Source organism: Topomyia yanbarensis, chromosome 3 (genome assembly GCF_030247195.1).
Source record: "Topomyia yanbarensis strain Yona2022 chromosome 3, ASM3024719v1, whole genome shotgun sequence".
In the NCBI taxonomy this organism is placed as follows: Eukaryota; Metazoa; Arthropoda; class Insecta; order Diptera; family Culicidae; genus Topomyia; species Topomyia yanbarensis.
In genome coordinates, this window is record NC_080672.1 from 319,060,223 (window position 1) to 319,087,489 (window position 27,267).

The 27,267-nt window shown below is 36.7% G+C and overlaps 1 protein-coding gene across 3 annotated transcripts in view; it reads left to right on the top strand.

Moving 5' to 3' along the window:
• The window catches only part of LOC131691940 (LIM and SH3 domain protein Lasp), a 174,398-nt gene that overhangs the window by 58,971 nt on the left and 88,160 nt on the right, over window positions 1–27,267 (top strand). For all 3 annotated transcript variants that reach the window (XM_058978717.1, XM_058978719.1, XM_058978720.1), the window contains one exon: window positions 21,299–21,393. In XM_058978717.1, coding sequence (XP_058834700.1) covers window positions 21,299–21,393 — 95 coding nt within the window. The remainder of the gene's footprint in view (window positions 1–21,298; window positions 21,394–27,267) is intronic.

Consider the following 27,267-nt stretch of genomic DNA (forward strand, 5'->3'; position numbering starts at 1 on the left):
TAATAGCGTTCATACTGTTTTTTAGTTCTTTCATTTAAAATTGGTTTGGATAAGATCGGTTCAGCTATTGCTGAGAAACACGAATGAGAATTTGTCCGTTACATACACACACACACACAGACACACACACACACACACAGACATTGTCCCAAATCGTCGAGCTGAGTCGATTGGTATATAAGACTCGGCCCTCCGGGCCTCGGAAAAAATCTTGAAAGTTTGAGCGAATTCTATACATTTCTTTTATAAGAAATGTAAAAAGGTGCCCTATACGAAAAATATTTTCTGTGAAATAAGTCCTGCCATTCCGAAGCAATTAAAAACAATAAACATGTTTTTTGATCAGCACAAATCAATCATCTGAGAATAAGATCGTCAGTTTGAGCATTCAATTTCAGTTTGAAGCTTTTTTTCGAATTTTTTAAAAAAATATTCGATTACCGGTACTTTACCGGTACTACCGGTACTGAGGGCTTCAGTACCGTAGTACCGGTTCTTGCCAAAAAGGGTCGGTACTGCGAACCCTAGTCTCAAATGCGATTGTACAAACGTGTGGTCATGAATCGGTCACGCCCGGAACATCTTCGGTACCAGCATGCCTTCAATGTCAGCATTTAAAAAATAGTATCGCTCATATACATCCACTAGACATCAAGTTTCAGAACGACTCTAGTGATAAGCGGAACTCACTCTCTTCTAGCATATAAACCGTTCACTCCAAAAAAACATATGATTCGCGGTTATACAATCAGATCTATACACGTGAAGTTAGATACACACTAGCTCACGCTATCAAACACGTTAACATTCCACGCACACCTACGTTCGGGATATTGAAATCATGAAAACAGTCCAGTGATTAAGTGAACATTTTAGCACGTATAAATTTATAATCGCGGTCTTAAGCACGAACATATGTCCCCTCATCTGAACCTTAAACTCAATATAAAATATTCAAGACCCGCTGTAGTTAGGCATTAAGCAGTGTTTTCGTGGGCGACATTTCCCGCCTCGCCTGCAATTCTAGTGAGTGATTCTGATTCCGCAGCTCCAGTTGGATCACTCAAAAAATGCTAAAAATACGCATTTTCAAAAAACGTATCTCTTATTCCTTCCAGTTGTGCTTCCTATATGACCGGGTTATGTCAAGCGCCATTATTTCAAATACATGCTCTAAAAACGCTATCGCAGTCAATGTTACACTAGAAATAATCAAATTTATTCATTTTTGGGAAACAAATACAAGTGTTCTTTTTATGTTAATGGTAAGTTATAGAAAAATTAATTTTGGCTTGAAAAATACTAGGAAAAAATTATCGCGATCAGTTCGATTCAGCTTAACGAAGGCCATATAACCATAGCATCGTTTTGTGCAACCACTCAGTAAGATAAACATAAGCTTTTGTGATTCTTCTGGTGAAGAAAATCGATGACTTTGAGTCACACGTACAAATTGCTTGCCATACAAGAACATTTCGTAAAAAAATTTCCACCTAAATCAACTTCTCGAGTTTAAAAACACCAATGATCAATGACTCTCATATAACATTGCGATCATGGAGTCCACCTACGTTTCATTCCCATCAATATACATGGAGCCGGTAGTTGTAAAATGTAGTTACAACTTCCGGGCTATAGTATTCGCTTTGAATTCCTACTCAGCATTTTGTTTTGATGTTTTTTGCTTGATTCGTCGATCTATTTCGAAACTTATCCTAGTTTTTACCACAAAATCGATATCCATTCGTTTCGATTGATGAGGCTGACTACCTTCCGGTTCAAGTTAGGGTCAGTCGGTTTTTGTATTCTTCCTAATTCGTGTTATCGTTTATGATTTTGTGTTTTAACTTAATTTTGATATTCTCTGGAGTTGGATAATGTTGGTTGGATTTTAAACGATGCTATCACGAAACTCCAGCTTCCGATGGAATTGCTCTTCGACAATTTTCATCACTGTTTACCCAGTATGACGCTGATATTTAGTACCCTGCAGGCAGTTATTTTAATTCGATAGATACAGGGTGTTTGGTTCATGGTTAAGAATCTCTCGGGGGGTAATAGACTGCGATATTTGGAGAAAAAAATTGTTTTACACATACCATCAAATCTCAACCGTTACAGAGTTATTGAACTTTTTGTGTAAAAAACTTATTTGTCTTAAAATACCTCTAACTTTAAAAGTATACTTTGTATTTTAAATGTTTCAGTTCCATTCGAAAGGTGAGAAAATTTCCTATTGAATGGTGTTCTCATATCTTTTAAGTAATTAGTTTTAATTACCTTTTAGCTGTAAAGTAGTTAAAAGTTAGTGTTTTTGAGGAGGTTTTTGCTAATTTTCTCGAAATAATGAAGTATGATTATAGCAATATCTATTATCCAAATGTTGGGTTTTTGGACGATTCATAATTTGTTCTTGGACGTCATATTTCTATCTCTTCTCATTTCTTTGTAATTTCATTACTATACTTTTCCTGTAACCGACTTGCAAGTGCTTAAAAAATTCTAATCTAAAAAGTATGCTTTATATCGTTATTTACAAGATTTCATTGGAAAGCTGAGAAAATTTCCTATCAGTGTATGTAAAAATATCTTTTAGTTAAGTGTACTAAATGATTTTTTACTAACGAAATAACTCAAAATTTGTGTTTTTGGAGAGTTTTTTAATTATTCTAATTATTAATCAACAAAATTTATCGTTACTATTGTTCATTTGATGCCCCTTAATGTTCTCTATAACTTTTTATTTGACACATTGTCTATATCACTTTTCATTTTGCTGCTATTTATAGTTAACACAGTATGAGCTCGCCACAAATGTAGTGGGTTCGAAAACGTTATTTTTGCATATGAAACGTTGTGATAAAAACGATTTTGCGTCGAAACCAAAAGAGATAATTGCATGGAGTCAAAGAAAGAACTGTAGAACTTGCTGAGATGCATTATTTCCATGATAATAATGGTGATGTTTATTATTTACTATTTTAAGAAAATTAAAGAAAATGCTAATAATAGCACTAACTTTAAACTAATTTACTTTTAAAAGAATACTAAATTCACTTAACTGAAGGGTATGAATACTTTTTTCACCGTAAAATTTTCCTGGCTTTCGAATAAAAAGAAAAAAAAGTACAATAAGTGCCATAATTTTTCAATTAGAGCTGGTACTAGTGAAAATGAGATAAAAATATCCAAGTTGAATAACCCAAAATCATGAAAATAAGAAAAGGTAAGTGTATCATGTCAAAGAACGAATTAAGCAGCTCACCAAGACTAACAATCGGAATTATTAAAAGGATGAGGTTAACTATTAGGATTTTCAAGAAATGAACGAAAAATCGTTCAAAATTGTTTAATTTTCAATAAATTACTTTGAAAAGGCCACTTAAACTCATTAGCTGAAACATGTGAGGATATCACTCACTGAGAAATTTTCTCACCTTTCGAATGGAACTAAAACATTTAAAATACAAAGTATACTTTTAAAGCTAGAGGTATTTTAAGACAAATAAGTGTTTTACATAGAGCTCCCATTTCCCGACGGTTTTCAGCTTCCCGGGATTCGGGAAATAAATAATAAATTTCCCGGGAAATCCCGGGATCCCGGAAATACAGAAGAAAAATAAAAAGGAGAAATATTTTCTTGAAAACAAAAGAATAAATTGAAAGGTTTTCAAACCAGTTTGATTGCATGTATATCTGTCCTAAAAGCAATTGTCAGAAGATGGCGATTTGATGGCCTACACATCATTCAGTCGTTCGATAACTCGCCAATAAGTTTAAGGGGCCGTACACAAATGACGTAGCTTTTTTTCAGCGATTTTTGACCCCTCCCTCCCCCTCGTAGCATTTGGTCACAAAATTCTAACCTCCCCCTCTTAAATAACGTAGCATTTACCTACCCCCTCCCCCTCGTCCCATGCACAGCGCCCGGGTGATGAAAAAAAATTACATGCTTTTCAATTATTTTAAATACATGTCCTTTCGAAATGTTTGACGACTTTTATCAACATTTTCATTATAACAGCAAATTACGTGCAAAATAAGCCATAATTTTATCACAAATATAGTGTTGATAGTTTTGCTTTGAATTTTATATGTCAAGGGGAGCATGAAGAGAAGTTTTCTCAATCCTGTAGCTGCCAATGATTCTAAGAAGCATACGTTCATCTAAATCACTAAATTTAGTTTGGTTGATTCCGAAGTGAACATTTAATTCAGCTTCCAAACTAAGTCTACTAGTTAGCAACATTAGCTAACTAATGTAGCAAGTTAAATCCGCATACAAAATCTGTTCGTATTTTTGCGAACTTGAAATTGAAATTCTGCGAATCGTAAAATTTACCTCATGAAAAAACGCATCAAAAGTAACTTGTTTGAATTTAAATTCATTTCTCTTGGGAATTGAGGATCAATTGTTTTCTCTAAACAATGGGTTTTAAACATAATGCTACGTCGCATAACTTCTGACCCTACCCTCCCCCTCGTCACACTTCGTCACAAATTTGGTATACCCTCCCTACCCCCCCAAAATGCTACGTCATTTATGCATGGCCCCTAAGCAACATGAACTTCTTTTTATGATTTTTTTGGCTACATGTATAACCAAAATTTTGGTAATTACGATTACGATTGGGACTAAACGCAGCTGCTGGAGTTACTGTCCAAAATTGGAATTCCTTGTTCTGATACGATGGAATGTATGCAATTTTATGCAAAGCACTTTCTTTAGTAATTTTGAATGAAAAGATTGAGATGCTTCAGGGTAATGTGCAGTTATTTCCGATCAAATGAGAAAATTTAATAATGGAATCCATTTCCATCCCAGTAGGATCAGAAATAAGTGTGAATCAAAATCAAGCAGATAATGGACGAATTGTGCAGCGATGGATGAAGCCTACCATCGATTTATTGTTACGGGAGTGTATCTGGATGGTGTGATCTTATCCCTTCAAAAATCCTTTCTGCATCCTTGACAGCAATATTCAAAGAGTTTAGATACGCATGATGTTGGACAGATACAGCATTATATATTTCTTTTCTTGCATCCAAAAATTTACAGATATTACAGTTACGGTATAGCAAATTAGACGAAATATGCATTCGATGAACCAACCAAATATTTCTGCAGACGTTCTAGAAACATTCCTTATTTTAAATAGCGTTTGCGTTAAGCATGATATCACTAAAAACCAACATACACTTATCGATTTTTTAAGAATGTGCCGCCATTTCCTTTACTAATTTGATTGCAAGCCCTTTCATTCACGATCTAACTATTAAAATAAACTATTAAAAGAATTGTTAAAAATTCTGATCAATAGGCTCATCGGTTGTAGAGATAACGCTACAATCTGCATTCACTACTCACTCCAAATGTTTACTGGTAAAAATATTTCCTACATAATTTCTTTCGCTGCACCTAAGTCTTTTGGAATAAATTAAAAATCCCTTTTCCCGGGATTCCCGAATCCCGGGAATGAGAAAACACAATTTCCCGGGAATCGAGAATCCCGGGAAATCCAAAAATCCCGGGATTCCCGGGAAATAAATTCCCGGGATGGAAGCTCTAGTTTTACACAAAAAGTTCAATAACTCTGTAACGGTTGAGATTTGATGGTATGTGTAGAACAATTTTTTTCTCCAAATATAGCAGTCTATCACCCCCGAGAGATTCTTAACCATGAACCAAACACCCTGTATAACGTTCCCCATAAAATTTGGTCTGATGAAAACAATTTGGAAGTTTACTGCTTTAGCCATTGCATTGTATAGACAATCGTACCGAATGCCACAGCATTCAATATTTTGTAAATGGCCATTCCAATAGACAATCGATTTGAATTGATTAGTATAAAACATAAAACTTTTGAATTGATTTTATGGTGACTTGAACGGCTGTGTTGAATATCGTTCGTAGCATTGATCAAATTCCGTCCTATATTTACTGCTGAATCAAGCATGACGGGTTTTGTGCAGATCTTTTCCGCCACAAGTCGTCCAGTAGGTACACATCATCGTCATTGAATCACGATTCTCTGCACGGGGCGGCCAAGAACGATTCTAATAATAAAATGACGAATATGGCAGGCAGCCGGCATAAATTAAATGATATATCATCGTTCTAGAGAAGTAGTGAGTCATACGAACAACTCGAATCGGGTGACGTTGTATCAACTCATTTATACTGACCCATGCCTCCTTCTTAATGGAAGTTAGATTCAAACACGGCAAAATGTACTGAATTGTAAAAACCTGTGGGAGATATCCACGGGCACGGAGACGCGCTGAGATAGCGAACTCGAGGAGTTCTGCAGTAGAAAATCAGCCAGTGGCAAGGTCATTGGTGCTCTTCGACTCGTACTTTTCGTCTGTTCGTTTTCCGATGGTACGGAGTGCATTCATGTGTTGCCGTACCTCGCCTCGCACCTTCTCGGGACTCCTTTTTTCTTCACGGTTTGAGGTCTCGAACACGAAGCTTCACGCGAATAACCGGTTTTTTGGGAGGTTCTTGCGATCTTTCTTTCGCTGTAGGGCTGCTTAACTGGCTCCATCTGTGTCCATTACCCATGTAAGGCCAAACCGCCGCCACCGCCGCAATGGTACTGCTTTGTACCGTACGTATACAGTTGATCGGCTTTCTTGCTGGGAAATTCAACCCATTGCAAACACATTCACGTGCATACGCTGTTTCGCGAACAGCGCGCAATGCTACTATACAGGGTGACCCAGAACCACTCGCTCCACAGTGGGAACGAAACGAGGTGGTAAACGAAAATCCCATCGTCGCCATTCAAGATCAATGCTTGGAAATGTTGCTTCTTCGGTTCAGCTGCTACGTCGACGTGCGGTTTTACGCCAATCCAGCATAATTATTTCATTCATTTGCTCACCGCAAATAGAATTATGACGATGACAGCAATAGCAAAAAACTGTATCAACAACATTCCCACGTGATTGAGTGTGCATAGCTCAAGTCGAGGAGGGATATGAAGAAAAAAACTGGCGGTATATATGATCAATATTGTGCTCCTGATGTTAAATGGATAATAGCTCTATTGAATGCGGTTTATTTTTGGACATGGCAGATCGATGATCGTTGAGTTGGTAAATGATTTTTTTTTCTCCCTGTTCGATGAATTTGATGACGAACCGATTTTTGAGGAACAGAACAATTACGGGGATTATAAAATGATTCAATATGTGAAAATAACGATAATGTAATACGTACGAATTGAATCAAATACTGTTTTTCGCTTTTCATTTGAAAATTCAATTTAATTTGAATAGCTTTTGTCAATAAAAGTTTTTTATCAAAGACAGGGGAGTATGAATTTCCATGATTTTCTCCGGCAAATTACAACATTTTGATACAAGAGTAATTTTCAAAAGGGGCATAGACGATTTTGCGTACATTATTGAAAAGAAAGATTGGTTACAGTATTTCATACAGCAAAACTATGTGAGAATCAGTTACAAAGAAATATACACTGACAAAAATGCATCATTTTTCACAAAAACTAAAATTTATTTTTTACGTTTTAACGACATTCAATTAGCTAGAGATTACTGGGTAGGGAAAGTTATGAAACTTAGAGCCATAGTACTCAAGTGAGAGCAAGGATGTGAAGTAAACAGATCGGAAAACTAGAAGTGGCAGGGTCATTAGAACAGGCTTAATATCGTGCGGGCTTAATTTTTGCCTTCTGATAATGAGGGTCGAGCTTAGGCAGAATAACTACGAATCACCCGAGTTCACTATCATGTGTCCTTGATAAAGGTAGACGTATCTATCTTTACCGTGACAACCGGCATGTCAGGTCGGTTGTCACGGTAAAGATAGATACGTCTACCTTTATCAAGGACACATGATAGTGAACTCGGGTGATTCGTAGTTATTCTGCCTAAGCTCGACCCTCATTATCAGAAGGCAAAAATTAAGCCCGCACGATATTAAGCCTGTTCTAATGACCCTGCCACTTCTAGTTTTCCGATCTGTTTACTTCACATCCTTGCTCTCACTTGAGTACTATGGCTCTAAGTTTCATAACTTTCCCTACCCAGTAATCTCTAGCTAATTGAATGTCGTTAAAACGTAAAAAAGAAAATGTGACTAACATAGTCGAAATAAAAAAAGGAAAAAAAAAACTAAAATTTATTTAAAAAAAAATAATTGCATTAAAACCCATTTTTTATATTTTGTCAGCAAAGCCCAAAGAGAAAAGAAAGATTCTGAATGGATTTCATGATGGGGAACTTATCAGTAAAAAAAATTTCTAAGGGTAACTTTTTACCTGTTTTTAAAATTCATACTAATTGACATACAAAACTGTAATTTTATTGAAGAATATGATTGCAAGTATCATTTCAAGTCAAAATGCATTTAACATGTCTTCGAAAAAGCGATAGTTGTCGAGATATGTGGAATTTTACTCCAACAAAAACATTTAATTGTGAAACTATGCCCTTTTATAAAGTTCCCTCCCCTAGGTTGACGGGTTTGACGGTATTGCAAACATCATCAAGCATATTTGTGCATCGGGTTTAAAGAACCTCAGACAATCAACTGCTTTAAAATGGTTATTGCTTTACGCCTCGATAGTGGTGCATCGAGGGGACCGAGAGAGCTTATGGACCTTTTTATGCTTTGTGTGCTTTCATACTCTGCACCAGCCCAAACTAACGGTTAGCCAACAGCCTGTGCACACTGGCGTGGCCCATTAGCGGGTCACCGCTGGTTTTCCGTGGGCTGTGTTTGCAGACATTGTTCAACAGCTTAATGCCTGTGTTTGTGAGTATGGCTGGCAGGGGGAGTCGGGAATCAGAATCATAATGAATAAATCAATATAGAGTTCTAAAATTTTGTTATAGGAAAGGCCAAATCGAAAACTTGTAAACAGCCGTTTGAGACTTAGTTTGGTCATCTTGATTAGCTGGTGGGAGAAGAAGGGTAATGTTCGCACCGTGTGTAGCAAGGATACTTTACACATACAGGAACTTTATGCCCAAATGGTCTAAACACCAAATATTGTTTAAATTTCCCAAAAAGTCGATCATCGTGAAATTTTTTTTTCGGGGTAGTATAAAATCTCGACGTTTCAGGAATTTAAAGATGTTTGGCATCCAAAATGCCAATTCGATTTCTGAAATTTCATGGGAAAAAATGGGTTCCGGCTTATCATATATGACTGAACGGTCCAGTCTATATTTCCGGAACCATATTAGCGATCCATACGACATTTTTTAGACATCTATGGCGATAATATACCTTTCATTTGGGACTAAGTTTATTAAAATCGGTCTAACCATCTCCGGGAAACTGATGTGAATATGTTTTTTTTTTGAAAGATGGACACTTTTCCCGGGCACCGGAACCGTCTATGGTGGTCAATGAGACTTCGGTTTTACCTTTTGCATTCATTGCGGTTGAATAGGAGTTTTCTATGTGACTTCACTCCACAACCCGTAACTCCGGAACCGGAAGTCGGATCGAGATGAAATTTAATATCAGTTTCTGGGGATGCAACAACACCTAAATTTGGTCAAATGGCCGTCTCCGAGAAATCGATATAACCGTTATTCTGAAGTCGGATACTTCCGCCGGGGCTTCCAGAATCAATGAATGACGCTTTCCAATGTGGCCAAAGAGACTTTGAATAGCTGTTAGTGACCTAATACTACAAATCGAAGTAGTTTTGGAATAATTTTCACTTTTTTACTTTCATCGCAGAAATCAGAATTCGTTAAAATCGGGATTTGCTGTGTGATCGTACTCATCACCCTGTAATTCCGGAACCGGAAGTCGGATCCATTAGAAATTCAATAGCTGCCGATGGGAACATTGTACCTTTCATTTGAGACTAAGTTTGTCAAATTTTTGGTCACATACACACACAGACATTTTCCGTACTCGACGAACTGAATCGATTGTATATGTCATTCGGCCCTTCGGATTTCGGTTAAAAATCGGTTTTCAGAGCCATTGCAATACCTTTCTATTGAGAAAAGGCAAAATATAACAATTGAACCCTATTAGTTGTGTTGTGTTGTAATAATTGTAGCTATTAATATTAGTGCACAATGGTTATGTGCTAGTCGTATGTCTATTTGTGTATGTGTTCAGATGGGTTAGGGAATGCAGAACTGGCGTATAGGATATAATAGTGGGTAATCCTTTCTGGGATTCGTTGGTCACTTTTTACCGGTGTTCAATTCCTGCATTCGATTCGATTCATTCAGGGCTTTGGATAAATTAAGGTACAATCAATATACCGACGCATGTGACGCATGATCCATTCCCGGTCAGCATAGCACGAAAAACTTCTATCGGAATGCATTTGTCGTTAATGGCAAATAAGTATCATTTGCTGGCATTTAGACAATTTCAAGTTGTTTGATTGCATGTTACATGTGTTCTCATCTTCTACTTCATTAGTCCATGCTTTTTTACACACATGACCAAAAATAATATCGATTAATTTCGTTTCTACTTAATTTCTTTTTTTTCTTTATTCGGCATGTTATTTTTCTTTTATTGCTACATCTTAAATTAGATCATGCTAACACTTACTAACACAATAAATAGCTTATTCTCTCGGTCACGCTTATAAAAAATAATGAACACACGCGAAGTTACATACACGCTAGCACACGCAACAAAAGCGTGAACATATAAACGCTCGAGTCCTTCGCGATCATTCACGCACACCTACGCCCACGATTTCGCAAACGGGATAACACTCCGATCACTAAATGATCAGTTTAGCACTTATAAATTCACAAACGCGGTCTAAGGAGTGAACCTCCAAATGCCCGTGTACTCGCGATCATGAATCGGTTACGTCCGGAAGTCCCCATCCTCGGCCCTAGTAGCATAGATCCAATACCTTCAGGTGGACCAAACAAAAAGATTACGCTCATATCCACTAAATAAAACGATTCATGGCGACATAAAATCGAATATATACACGAATTTATACACGTGACAAACACGTGAACATACAAATGCTTGAGCCCTTCGCGATCATCCGCGCAACGTACACCCGCGTTCTCATAACAATACCCGGATAATATGGACGTCTGAGCACTTATAAACATTCAAACGCGGTCTCAAGCGTGAAGCTATAAATTCCTGCGCTCGCGCGATCATGGTCACTTCCGAAGTCTCTATTACCGGTACCAGCAGTCTAGGTCCATGCCTTCTATTGAACCAATTAAAGAAAGAATGCTCTTATATCCACTGGACAACACGTTCCAAGGCGACATGATCGGGAACTAGTGATATGGGGTAAATCACTCCCTGTCAGAATGTGATCTGTACACCGAAAACAGAATGGCGCCCAAGAACGCACGCGAATATGTGAATGGCTACACGGTTACAAAATCGATTTTACACACGCGAAGTCACATGCACGCAAGCATACGCGACAAGCCACGCACACCTACGCCCGCAAACTTGATAACACCCCGGTAATACGGTGAATGTTTTAGCACTTACGAAGTTTCAAACGCGAACCTACAATCGTCCGTGTTCGCGCGATCATGAATCGGTCACGTCCGGAAATCATAGCCCTCCATACTAGCAACTTAGGTCCATAAATTCAGTTGGACAAAACAAGAATAAAGCTCATATCCACTAGGAAACATGTTCCATGGCGACGTGACCGGGAACTCAAGTGATATGGAAGAACTCATTTCTAGCATCTGAACCGTACACCGAAAATTAAGTATCAGATTCACGGTCCGCACGCGAATATGCGAAAGGCGGTCAGAAAATAGAATATATACACGCGAAGTTACATACGCGTCAGGACACGCGCCATACAAACGCACACGCGATCGAACACGTTAACGTACAAATGCTCGAGCGCTTCACGATGGTACACGCGCGGGAAGTGCCTACGCCCGCACATATCTGAACCGTACAATGAATATCACATTCAGAATCACGACCCGTTGCAATTGGCGTTAAGTGTTTTAGTGGGCGACATTGCCTGTCTCGTCTGCAATTGTAGTGTGTGATTCTGACGGTGAGCCCTTCCGAGAATCTAGCTGTACGGCTCCAGTTAGATAACTCTCGAAAAAAAAGTTGGCATCCCAATGTTAGGTACTTTCAAGTGAAGGAATATGCAGAATAATCCCTCCCGAGATAATACTCAGCGGTGGTCCCGGGAGGAAGAGGATACGGAGATATAGGAGGTTAAGGTTTAGTCGGTAGGCTAGCTGGAGAAAGAGCTGCAGTAAGAATCCTACAGTACCACGGCCAAGTCGGTGGTGGTCTCTTGAAGATTCCCCCTCGATAGAAAAACAACCAGAAGAGTGATATGAATGATGAAAAACTGTTCTTTACGGTTTAGATCACATAATTCCGCAAAAGTCAATTTTGAAGGCTTTCCATTTTCAAAAAAATTTTACAACGAAATTCAGCGCATCTTCTATAATCTTATACCCTTTTGGTGAATATGCCTCCTAAAAGTAATTATAGAGAAGGGGAATATATTTTAGATTCCGAAGAAACTTTGCACATTTCATTGGCATAGAAGACTGAACATTTTCCACTGTGAATGTGGATACTTCTATACGAAAAAAATTGCACTGAAAAAAATGTCATTTTTCACAGAAACAAAAATTTATGTTAAAATTTTAATTTGCGGAAAAAAACATTTTTCTGATTTGTTAACGAAAACCTAAAGAAAAACCTAAAGAGAAAAGAAACATTTTAAATGTGATTGAATGATGGAGAATTTATCGGTGAAAAAGTTTTTCTAACGATAACTTTTTAAATGTTTTTAAATTTCATTCTAATTGACGTACAAAACTGTAATTTTGCTACAGAATATGATTCAAAGTATCATTTCAAATAAAAAGGATTTTTACTAAAATCTTCCAAATTGCGATAGTTGTCGAGATATTTGGAATTGTATTCCAACAAATAAAATAATCGTGTTGTTAAAACAAAATTTAAAATATCTCGAGAACTACTACTGATTTCTTTTACGTCTTTAAAACGATAAACATTACATTGTTGACATTTTTCGATGGGGCAACGCGAATAACTTTGAAAAAGAGCATAATTAGAGCAACAACTATCGCATGTTGAAGGATTTTTCGTTAAAAGCATTTGGTTTGAAATGATACTAAAGAATATATTCTGTAATAAAATTAATTACAATTTTGTATGTCAATAAATTTAAAAACACGGAAAATGTTATTTTTCACTATTTTCCTGCTATTTTCCGAAAAATAATATGTGGTCTATGCACACTTACTTGAATGATTTTATTTTTTGGAACAGTATTATTTTTAAAAAATTGCAAAAAATGTCTAAGATTATATATTAAATAACCCATACCCATTAGCGGGAGCTATACACTTTCTTCAACAAAATTACGCCACTGTATTCGGTTAAATTATTTAAAGTGTTTTCTATACTTGCAAAATTTTTTAGATACCTAGTTTTAAAGAAAAACTAATAAACACACCAAAAATTGCACTTTTTACATTTCTTACAAAAGAAATGTATAGGATTCGCTCAAACTTTGAAAACTTTTTTTTGAGGTCCGGAGGGCCGAGTATCATATACCAATCGATTCAGCTCGACAAATTGAGACAATGTCTGTATGTGTGTGTATGTGTGTATGTACAAAATGTCGTGTAATTATCTCAGCAATGGCTAAATCGATCTTAACGAAACTAGTTTCAAATGAAAGGCCTAACGTTACCATTTGACACTATTATTTTGTTTTTTCGATATGTTGTTTACTTTCTGAGATATGGGTGATCTTGTCAGAACAAGTCGGGTTTAAAGCGAATAACTTTCGAACAAAGCGATCACAAACTAGATAGAACTAAAAAGCTTATGAAAATACCTTTCTAACAAGCTATAGATTGTCAAAATCCACGAGCGGCGGAGATATTAAACATTTTGTATATTTATTCCTCCCTTACTAATTTTCACTAATTAAAAAGGAGACCTTTTCATACAGAGTATTGCTTTACTGGTGTTTTAGGGGCAAAACTAAATTGATTTTAAATGTCGGGGTATGAAAACACATATACGTGATTCAAGGTATTCGATGTTGAAAAAAAATTGTGAATTACCTCTATAATAAATGAACTATTTCTCAAAAATTAATATGTAAGTTCACTTCAAAGACAAAATAATGTGTTCATAGTGAATTTTTTTCTAGAGTTCATGTATTTATCCCTTGGATTAGGCGCTGCATTCCATCGTGAGGTAAATGTTGATTGTATATTAACACATAGATCATCAAGTAATTCACCTAGTAGTGAGATAAAAGATTTCTCATATAATTATACTCACGGCATCACCGAAAGATTTAGGTTATTTATACTGGTCATGGCGTAAAAATTACTACTTATATTATTTATAATAAGGATGTAAGGAATCAATATATCGCATAATATTCCTTTAAATATAAGGTCACGGAACTAAACATCATTTTACATTTCTCACACGCCCCCTCTCCCTTTCTCACTCTCTCTCTCCCTTCCTTCCTGTTTCTGGTAACTGTCACGATACACATATTTCTTGCTGTTTCTCAATCCATTTCTATGTTGTGTGAAAAGATATTCTGATAACCTGAAACATTTATTAATGTCCAATCATGTGTGCGATGTGGAGGTTTGAGAAGACAATACTATTTTTTTTTGTCTGCCGTTACTCTGTAAATAGATTTTTGCATTTTAGTGTATGAAAAAAAGCTTAATATTACATCTTACTTGGTAAGTAAATTATTTTATAGTCCTGAGAAAATTTGCAAAATGTTTGTATTATGAGAAAACTATAACTATTTCCAAATGTTCACACCCTCAAGATGAAAACGAAACGTTGAACTATGGGTTGGTAGGCGACCAAAATTCGAAAACTACATCAACTCCAATTTAATTCAGTTCTATTCAGAGCTTTTATATGCACTATAATTAAGGAAATTCATGGCTCTCTAGAAAAATATTTAATTTAACTGGATAATATGGATTTTTGAAGATGAAAATTTTAAGAAGAGACATTCTACATGCGTTATTTAAACTTTTCGTATCTGAATTGAATTTTAAATGAATCATATGCTCGAATATGTCATGTGAATTGTAAGAATATCATTTTTGTGATGATATTATTGAAAATATATATTCATTGCATTGGTATGAACTATTATAAAGAATAACGAATCAAAGCCCAAAAATATCCACCAATTAGATCCGGGAAAATAAGTCTCCTAAAGACCCCATTCTCGAAGGGGGATACAAGTACAATGTTTCTTCTAACTTATCGTTGTCCATTTTCGCCCTATACTAAGTAAAATTCAATTGATGTTTAAATAGAAGTCAGAGCAGTTTTATATCAAGTGACACTTTCAATGGCGCTTGCGTTTCCAACAAATTAAATACTTATCCTGAAAATTTGAACCATTTCTTTTTCGTAGTATTGGTTTGTATAGGACTCGTTTATCCATATTTCCTGAACGAGAATTCCGAACGAAACAATATACACGCTATAAGGATGACTGGAAAGAGAGTACATTATTATCCACTGAATGCACGGCTTTTGTGCTATCGATATAGCCTAGAAACTTCACACTATTTACATCAACGCAAATGAAAATTTTAAAAATTCTAGCTGTCTCATTCACGAATCACATTCTTTCTCTGTCGCTCTCTGTTTAAGAGGTTTGGAAGCATATGTGACCTTGTCTTACTGTACTATTTCCAATTTCGCATATTTACGTATTCTGCAGAAAAATGTTTTTTTTTTGGGAATATGCAACCAAAATGACAACTTTGAAATCCAAAACAAATTGAAAGTTCCTGATAACTAATTAAGGTTCATCAATAAAGTAGAAATACCAGCTAATCGCAAACGACGCCGCCAAGAAAAGAACAACGAAAACAAAAAGATTAAAACAAAAAAGTGAATGAATGAAAACTTTAGAAAGTTGATTGCATATTAATAAGCCATTTTTCAGATGGTGGGATTATCAAAAACAATTTATAACTTTCAGATGCAATAGTTCTCAAATTCGTACAATCCGGTTTATTCATTTACTTTATTCAAACATGGTTTTTAATTTCATTCTAAATAGTAATTTTTTTCAGTTTATTTATTTATTTATTTATAATTAATTAATATCAACAGACACAGTGTGGTCCTAATGATAATTTATTAATCTATTTAAAAAGTCAACTTGTAATCTGCTACGTGGAATGTGAAGATCGAACTCGGATGACACTCTGTTGAAGGTCCGCTGCAAACTAATGATGGCACCGTTTACTCCATAGTTAGTCCGGCGAAGAGGTAATCGGAGGAATAAATTATTGCGAAGGGCGCGAGGGCGAACGTTCATGTTTATCGCACTGAGAAGCTCGGGGCAGTCAATTCAATCTTGCAAAATATCCGAAATCGTCATAGCACGGAATAGATCTCGTCGCACTTGCAATGTATCGAGTCCAATAAGCAAACCCCGGCTTTCATAACTTGGCAGCTGGTGAGGGTTGCTCCAAGGCAATCGACGAAGGGCAAACCGAACAAATCTGCGCTGTACTGTCTCAATTCGATGGACACCGTTGAGATAATGAGGGTTCCACACAACTGAACAATATTCCAGAGTTGATCGAACGAGTGAGCAGTAGAGAGATTTCAAGCAGTAAATATCTGAAAAGTGCTTAGATATTCTCATTATGAACCCCAAACAGCGTGATGCCTTTGCGACAATGTAGCTGATATGCTGTTTAAACGTCAGTTGTTCATCGAGAAAAACTCCGAGATCTTTGACGCAATTCGCTCTGTCAATTGTGGATTCAGCTAGACAGTAATCGAATCGAATTGGCGTTTTTTTCCTCGAGAACGTAATGACCGTACATTTCTTGGGGTTTAGGGTCATTCGGTTGATCTCGCACCATTCCGCAAAGGTTTCCAGTTGGCGTTGAAGGAAAGCTGCCTCATCAGTATTCCGGATTCTATGGTATAACTTGAGGTCGTCGGCGAAAGACAACCGTGGTCCTTCTAAACAAAAGTTAACGTCGTTGAAATACAGAAGAAAAATCAATGGACCGAGATGGCTGCCTTGCGGAATACCGGATGAAGCAAAGAACTCTTCGGATACACAATCACCTATCTTAACTGCTAGACGACGATCACTGAGATGCGATTGCATCCAACGGAGAATATTAGTACCAAAGCCAAGTCTATCCAATTTTGTCTCGGAGATATACTGTTGCAGTGGCTGGAGATGGGTTCCAACACAGCCATTTCAAACAGCTTAGGAACTGCGCTTAGCGTTGTAATACCACGGTAGTTGTCAACTACCTTATCACCTTTTTTGTGAACTGGAAACATGAAGGAGGATTTCCAGAGTTCGGGAAATACTCCGGTTGTTAGCGACAATTGAAACAGATGACAAAGAGGTTCAATTAGACCGGCACAGTATTTTTTTAGAATAATAGTTGGTATACCATCTGGGCCTGCCGAGGTTGAAGCCTTCATTTTTCTAATCGCCAGTTGTACCATATTATTGTCGATATTGATAGAGTTCAAAGACTGGTATGATTGAGGTACATTGAGAGCCGCGCATGAAACCTGGGTCGGTGTCAGTTTCTCGTTGGAGAAAACACTCGCGAACTTTTCAGAGAATAGTTGGCAAATCTCCTGTAAACTAGAGCTCATACGTCCTCCATAGCTCATCGTTGAAGGCAACCCGGATTCCTTTCTTTGCTCGTTTACATGCTTCCAGAATGTTTTAGGTTCGGACTTCAACTTACGTTGCACGTTTCGCAAGTAATCGGCATGGCAACGCTTCGATGTCTTTTTATAGACTTGATTAACATGAACGTAGTGTTGTCGCAGCACGTAGCCCCCAAACTTGGAGTACTTCTTCAGAGCGGCTCTTTTGTTTGTTCATTTCATGGATTTTATTCGTCTTGTTTATTTTATTCATTTTTAATATTTGACTAGTTTTAAGTATACGATTTTTGCAATTTAATTATTTATTTCATTTAACACTCTTTTTATTCATTTTGTTCATTTGGGTTCATTTAATCTAATTCATTCATTTCATTCACTTTGGATTCACTCTGATCAGTTTATTTTTTTGTGCATTTTATTCATATCATTCATTTAACTTATTTTATTCATTGTTTTCCTTCTATGCATTCTCTTTTTTTCCAGTTCATGCATGTTTTTAGTTTCTTCATTTTAATAATTTGGCTATTTTCAGATTTATTTATTTCATCCAAATTATTTATTTGACATAACTTATTTTTTTTTTCAAATTAATTTATAACTTTTTAACATCGCCTTTTTTCATATTAATCAAATCATTTTCTTCTTCTTTTTATACATTTTTTTAATTCTATTCGTTTCGTTTGTTTTATTTATTCATTTTATTCAATTCATTTACTCTTTTATTAGTTTTATTCTTTTCATTCATTCCAATCATTTTATTCGTTTTATACATTTAATTCATTGTTTTCACTGGATTTATTAAATTCGTTCTATCCATTTGATTAATTTGGTTTATTTGATTCATTTGATTTAATTGATTCATTTGATTCATTTTATCCATTTCTTTAATTTTAATAATTTCATAATCAGTCATTCCACTTATTTATTTTATTCAATTTGTTAGTTTGAGTCATTTTAATTTATTCAATTAATTTTATAACTATTTTTAAATATTGACTAATTTTTCTTTTAATGAGCTAATCCAATTTGATTTATGTATTTTATTAATTTGATTTATGCAAATCATTGTACTTGCTTTATGAATTTGAAAACATTTTGTTTTGCATTTTTTGCTATATTTTTTTTTATTTGGTTCGTTTTATTGATTTTCTATATTCTATTCAGTTTATTTCAGGTTTTATTCGTGCAGGACCAGAAACTGCAAACTAATAGAAGAGTTCTGCAAATTAATGAATGATCCAACAGTGACATGTGTAAGAAATGTCTCATCTCACTGATAGGTGGATTAAGTTGTTTTTTAAAATTGTAATGCCGCTCTTGTAATCCAAAAATTGTACAAACTAACTCACCAAACTTCTCCATTTGGATCTCTAGAAAAATAGAAAAATGCTGACAGTTCAGGAGAAGTTCAGCAGGCATAAATTTGAAATTTTACCCAAAATCGGATCATTTTTCATAAAATCAAAAGTCGTCATCAGTAGTGAGCGTTTTAGTCAATTCACTCCGAAGAAGAAAGTGGTCCTAGTACCCTAATCTACGCCCTACTGTGCAAGGATTGGAACAGAACAGAATAAAGTTAGATATTCAATTGTATTCAATCAGGATTATTTTTTTAATAGTGTTGAACGTTTGTATATTAGTTAACATTAAAATATTGACGGACAGGTAATGTGACTGAATCTATGGTCCAAGCCATAAAAAAACAAAAATGGTTAACAGTTCTTCTGTGATAGTTTGAATTAGAATGTGCTAGAGTTTGGAAATTGGTCGAGAACTACGTAAACAATATTTCACGAATCCTGATGATTTAATCAAATTATTATGTTTGTTATATTGGTTGCTATCATCGTTGTTATTTAGGTAAGTTACAGAATGGAAAAAGAACGTGATAGAATGGAATCTATTTTGCCACGTGCCATGCCCCTTGCTACATGTGCGTGACACGGTTATTGTTGAACGTGTAACGGCAGCTCCACAGATAACATTGATCTTCCTGTATTTTCCTTTAAAGTTAAGTGAATTAAGTTTCTTGTGAAGACAATGAAGCGAACTGCATATAAATATTGTAGCGGGAAAAAATAGCTACAGTTGCTAAACATGAGTCGAAATGTCTTCACGATTTATAATTCTGCTTAGTTTGATTTATTTACTCTTTGGAACAGATACTGGTGTATCGCAACCTGAACCATTATGTCGTAAGTAAAACTTAGTACCGATTGCTTTCTAAGCGTTCAAACAACCAACAACTCCAGTTACAGATGACTGTCCCACCAACGAAGTTCTGGTGCAACACGACTTGTGCTGTGAACCAACCTGTGGAGATGACTGCTCAGTTGGGTGTTGTAGGAACTACCCGTCCGAAGCTCCGACGTGCGTATGTAAACCAGGATACGTACGCTACCGCGGTCGTTGCATTCGAAAGAACCAATGTCCGGGGGCTTGTCCGTGCCCTACAAAACCGCGGCCAACATCGATCCCTTGCACAAGAAGAACTCGGAAACCTACTACCACCACCCAGCCGTGCACCACAATAATTACGACAACCCCGAAACCGTGCCGTACGAAGCCACCTACGACTAAACCGTGTACCACAATAGCAACCACCCCGAAACCATGCCGTACGAAACCTCCTACCACTAGGCCGTGCACCACAAGGAGGACTACCCGTAAACCGTGTCGTACGAAACCTCCTGCCACCAGACCGTGTACCACGAGAACGACTACCCGGAAACCGTGCCGAACGAAACCAACCACAACGACACCTTGCCCAACGCCCAAACCTTGTGATATCGTGGAACAAAAAACGCCATGTCCACGACCATCGTTCAAAATTGTTCCCTGGGTGCGATATTGTCCTCCGAATTCCAAATACAGTCCTTGCACACCATGTTGCCAGGAGACCTGTCTGAGTGATTGTACTACCGTGAGATGTATTGCTGCCTGCGCGGGGCTTCCAACTTGTGTTTGTGATGAAGGATATGTGAAGCATAATGGGCGTTGCGTTCCGAGGGCCTTCTGTTTGGCGATTAGTTCACCTGGGATTGTTGAAAACAGATCGAACCAAACGAGCGCTGGAAGTGTATGATTTCATTACGTCGATAAAAACAGTCAATCAATTCAAATACAATCTCGTCGTATTTTTATTACCAACACCATGAAAAAATATCTCTGACGTAAAATAAATCCGTTATAATGTACATAAGGCTTTCCGCCGACTTTGTTATCATTTAATATTTATAAACAAATTCTTAATCACTCAATCCATTTTAAACAAAAGTTTCCAGTAGCAAAAACAAAGTTAATTACCCATCGCAATCAATTCATAATACTCTTGAGTGAAACCGAGCACACTTTGGAACAAATTTCACCTTAATCAACGAACTTGGCAATGTGCTTTTTCAAGGGCATTTTTTGCCATGAAAACTGACCCGTTGTCGTACTCGCCAAATTCACTATCTCGGCACATTTTTTCTCCAATTGTGACATACATCTACATATATGAAGGCAATCAGTCCTGCCAAAGAGGCAGTGTTGTTTTTTAAAACAACTGCAGTGTGATTGATCTCTGTTGATAAATTATTTCTTTATTTTGTATATTTTCAGACGTGGCACAAAACATGCTTCAAATGTCACGAGTGCGGCATGACATTGAACATGAAGACATACAAAGGTTTCAACAAACTTCCGTACTGCGAAGCGTAAGTATCTTAGCTAGCTTTGTCACTCGATAGATCGTTTTGGGCTCTCTCTCCATTTGATTTAGGTACAACTATTCACTGGAGAACAATCACCCCGGCGAGACACATCGGCAATGCAGTGCCGCGTGACTTGTTTTTTGTTCAGAACCGAAACATTTTATTTATGAGTTGGCAGAATCCGGTTTTGTTTTGGACTGTGCAAGAACTTTTGTTAGTATTGTGTGATTTACAGTGCAAAATCGCTTTGTAGTGAGTGAAATTGTGATAGAGAATAGAGGCAACATTAATATACATAATTTGTCGAAAAGTGCAATACGATAGAATTGAAATATTCATTACTGCAAACTGCTTGTTTCTTATGGCAATAGGATCAGTTTCAAGGTCGTAGCTAAATTCCTCAGTAGCTCGTTGAGTGTGGTATTAACTAATAATAATATAAAGAGGTGTTGAATACTGTCCACCATTCCAGTGCGACATCAAAAAAGCTCAGCATTGCTCGAATTTAGACTTTGATCGCATAATTTTGCCGGTCTATACAAACATTATGATGGCTTTGAGTTATTTGACTCGCACATTGACGTATAACAGACCTACATTTTCAGCTAGTGTGCTTATTTTACTGGTGAACTCGAATGAGTCACATTTCCAGTATGCCAACTATTTGCTCAACACTTTTGTTGACGCTTTCAAACGAGCTGAAAAATCAACTCCATTCCGCTTCCCCACCCGTACTGTAATACGCAATAAACCCCCTAAATCACCCGGTACGTGCGTCGTCTGCGTACATTTAATTAACTGCTAATATTGTAAATGGGTTGCATCCGAATGTTGGCACTTAACATCAATGCAGTGTTGTGTATTAGATTAGGCCCCCGCCATTGAACGTCGACGCCAAATAGCAGCTGCAACCGAAGCTACCCGGGGGGTGTTATAAATCTTCATAAAATAATGCGTCGTCACGGGTGACCCCTGGGGTAACAACTTTGATCTATCAAAAGTGTTACTACTGCTGCGTTGGAGTCGTCAGCCCACGGTAAACTAAATTTAATTAAAATCATACAACAGTAAATTTTGGATCACTGGAAGAAGAAACACAATAGAAACCAAAATGAATTTTGAAAAGATGTAATGATAATTGGGTTTGGTGGGAATGCTCACGGGCGTTAGATTTAGTGTATCTTATTTGAAGTTATTTTTGCAGTGGCAGGGCTGTTTTAGCTCAAGACTTTTTCAGTCTAACTTCGAACATTTTGTTTTTCGTGTAGTTTAGGGAACCGCACTATGGAAAAAGTACCTTTTTCGTTTTTTATTTGAGACGATAATATTTTACATGTATTTGGTAACATGTTCGAAGTTTACAATTTTTTTTAAATTAAATGTGAACATGACATACGGTATTAGGGATCTTTCACGGCACTTCGAAAAGAAACTGTTAGAACGGGTGACATCCAAAGTTTTCATCTGAAACAAAAGAATTGATCATTAATTAGTAAGCTTATGGTTTGAGTATTACGCTAGAATACCTTATAAAATTTCTAAATTTAGCAGAAAACTGCGCGTTGAAAACAAGGTCGAATTTTACGTCATTTTTTAGCTATTAATTTGAAATAATATAGGGCATAAAAACCATTTCATTAATTAACGATCGTCATGCGCAAACCAAAACATTAATCTTCAAAATATTTCTTAATTCAGTAGAAAAAGTTCATTAGTGTACTCCCAGTGCTGTTGCCCGACTTAAGAAACAAAGTTTTAAGAAAACACGCTTCAGCCTTCAGAAAACAGTTTCTCAGCCAAGCTCTCCGCCTCATTCGGGTTGCTTGTCGTGAACCGGTTCGGGGTGCCATTCATCCGAAATTCTTCGGAGCAGGTTGATAAAATTATTGTTAGATATTTTGACAATGAAAATGTCTTACTCCACTATTTGGGGCATTCTAAAATCTAAAATATCTCTTATGTATCAAAAGTATGTAAATCTTGCTTTACTTCGGAATTACTGGATGAATTTAGATGATTCGGAAACGTCTAACTTAAATATTGGTAATAATTTAATATCTATGTCTATTTAGTCTATTAAAAATCGATAAAATTGAAAAGTTCACGAATAGGGAAAATTTCCGTCAATTTCCGTCAGGCAACTTTTTCAGGCAGAGCCGTCAATAGGAACCACCTAAGTGGCTCAATCAAACACGAAAAGTTATAAATAGAGACGCCGCGTGCCTGCTTGAATCAGTTTTTGCTCTTACGGCTAACGAAGAACATCATGGGATAGACAAGTTCCGACGTCACTGTGGCTTATCGGCATAAAAAACAAACTTCTGCTCGGACGGGACATCACGTTTGACCAGTCGTTCGATTGAAACACAAAATGTGTTCTCGTGTTAGGGATTTAGCGTCAAGCCGGCGCTAATCTATTCCATCAATAAGTTTGTGTCAGTCAGACCCATGACTTTATTAAGTCAGAATTTGTGCCCTTCGCGTACAAAGACTGGTTTTATCAAAAATTTTCGCCATTGTGAGAAATTTTGGTGTTTACCTAATTTTTCTCCATACCATACCTCTACCATAAGCGGTACACGCCATGGATTTTCGACAACGGTAGCATCGTACACAGTTAAACCGTGTACAAAGTTTTCGGGTGCCAGAATGGTGTAACAGAATGATTTGTAAAGCGGGGATGCACAGTGTTTTAAAACGTCGTTTTTGTGCTCAAAATTAATAGCGTCTAAGTCGTTGACTTTAGAGGTACAGTTTATTCGGAGAAGTTGTTATTCTTATGATTGCGCATCCACAGGAGGTTACCGTTCTGTGATTAATTCACCTATAAGTGATATACGAAATTTTTTTTCCGAACTAATTGAGATAGAGACTTTGTGTCTTCGACAAAGTTGTAGAAAATGTTACTGCAAAAGAAATTGCTGAAGACACTATATATCTAGCTTCAATCGTTTACGAGTTATGGAACATATTATATGGAAGACCCCTTAAAATTAGTTTTTTCATGATAACTTTTTTAGCCATTCTCGTATCTTCTTGGAATCTTCCACAAAGTTGTTTGCGGTATTGAACCACATATTTTTGCTTAACATAGTTATTTCCTATCTGTTGAATTTAAAAAGATATTCCAAATTTTACGATAATTTGGGGGTAACTTCCACCTTAAATAATTCGTTAAGGAGCAAAAAGGAGCAAACAACATCATAACATACTGAAAGTGCTAGCTTTTTACTTTTATATAATGGCCCGATTGTTAGTCGACGCGATTCTCTCCGAGTGTTATGTTCAATACAATATCCCATCACAGTGGTTTAAAATGAAATATTCAAGCGCACTGCAATAAGCAGCTTCATCCTTTCATGGTAAATTGCATGAAACATATTCATCGATGTCAAAAAAGGAAAGGAGAACTTTGACCACAATCATGATCAAAGTACGAAACGTAGCATATAGTGCGTTCGAGAAGTGTGTCATGTGAAATTTAAGCAGTCAGTGAATACTGGTAAGCTTGGAAAAATTATGAAAATCCTACCAGAAGGTTTATTAATGTCTTTCGTGACAATTATAATGGAGCTTGATTAACGTCACCTGTTCACAATGTGGATTCTGTCGTGACTGAGGCTCGGGGATGGCTAAAAAAGCATAAAACGATTTTTGGAAGACGCCAAAGCTCTTTTAGCGGAAGAAGAAACTTTGAAGATGACGTAGAAAACGATTATTAAAAATAAATTTATTTATCTAATTTATAATGCAAATATCGACATTATTAAACACATCCAAAACTGTAATTTGATATTTGAAAGGCAAACCATATGCATTGCATGTTATAGGCGACCGTGTTCTATGCAATTTACCATAAAAACATGAAGCTGTTTGTCGCAGTGCGCTTGAATATTTCGTTTTGTACCACTGCGATGGCATATTGTATTGAACATAACACTCGGAGAAAATCGCGTCGACTAACAATCGGGCCATTATATGAAAGTAAAAAGCTAGTACTTTCAGTATGTTATGATGTTGTTTGCTCCTTTTTGCTCCTTAACGAATTATTTAAGGTGGAAGTTACCCCCAAAATATCGTAAATATTGGAATATCTTTTTAAATTCAACAGATAGGAAGTAACTATGTTAAGCAAAAATATGTGTTTCAATACCGCAAACAACTTTGTGGAAGATTCCAAGAAGATACGAGAATGTCTAAAAAAGTTATCATGAAAAAACTAATTTTAAGGGGTCTTCCATGTAATATGTTCCATAACTCGTCAACGATTGAAGCTAGATATATAGTGTCTTCAGCAATTTCTTTTGTAGTATTATTTTCTACAACTTTGTCGAAGACACAAAGTCTATCTCAATTAGTTCGGAAAATAAATTTCGTATATCACTTATAGGTGAATTAATCACAGAACGGTAACCTCCTGTGGATGCGCAATCATAAGAACAACAACTTCTCCGAACAAACTATACCTCTAAAGTCAACGGTTTAGACGCTATTAATTTTGAGCACGAAAACGACGTTTTAAAACACTGTGGGATGGGGTGGTTTTGGATTGAGTTCAATACTGCATGGTTCGACGTATGCTGCTTGAGAGTTTGCGTTTGAAAAAAAAACTACTTTATGCTTGTGTGTGCGTTGCGTTGTGATACGTTTTTTTTTATCAATAAGGCATTCGACAACATGCTTTTGTAGTTATTTCTAAAGCACGGGCGGACTTAACTGGATTTGCGTCTACAGAAAAGTTAGCTGGATATTTCGCTAAACGAGGAGACTGAGCTATATTAGAGCAGTTTTACTTTTGGTTTGTTTTCACAAAGTTGTGGGAGCATCTAAAGTGATTCTTGGTAGTCACCCCAATAGTAAAGCCATCTGACCAAAAAAAGCACTGATTGGTTTTCATCACAGGTTTGCAACTGTTTAGAACTGTTTTAAATTTTGATTGGTTTTCATCACAGGTTTGCAACTGTTTAGAACTGTTTTGGGTTCGATTCCCAACTCCGACCATAGGGTTAGGATTTTTTCTAATCCGAAAAAAGAGACGAATGTCGCTAAGGTTCAAACTTCTATAATCTAAATACAAAAGAGATTTTTTATCGGTTTAAAATGTACTTTACAGGAAACGGTATACCAAAAAATGGAAGGCGGCAATAATAGATAAATGTTCAAATTTTCAATTCTACCCAACTCCTATATATGTATACCCCGAGCGTCCTGAAAACTTTAAACGCGTTTTTCTCTTACTTTTTTGAGCTGGCCGGCAATGTAACTCGAAAAATCGAAATACTATTTTTGTGTGTCTGAGAAAACCCCTATTCATGCGTGATGTCCCGCAAGAAAAGGAGTTCTGACTAAGCTGATGAGAATTGCGGGTCATCTCGCAGAACTAGGGGTTTGCTCAGAAACAGAAATAGTGTTTTTTGGAGCTAGCGTCAATCCGGCGCTAGTTTAGTTTATTAGATTGGGCCAACTGAAGACCTGTCCTTGGGCAGCGAGAACCGAGGGTATGATTGATTCATGATCGCGCGAACACGCGTGTTTGTAGGTTCGCGCTTGAGACCGCGTTTATAATTTTATATGTGTTAAAACGTTCACTTAATCACTGGGGCGTTTTCGTGTTTTCGAGCCGAAGTGTGCGAGGATGATCGCGAAAGAGTCGAGCGATTGTATATTGGCGTGTTTGATCGGGTGGGCGTTTGCATGTCGTGTTTTCTGGTGTGTAACTTAGCGTGTAAATTAGATTGTAGTTTTGAGTGTACGACTCACATGTTAGAACTGAAGGCATGGACCTAGGCTGCTAGAACCAAGCGTAGGGGATTCCGGACGTAACCGAGTTATGATTGCGTGGGATCGCGCGTTTGTATTATAACACTTGCGTGTATA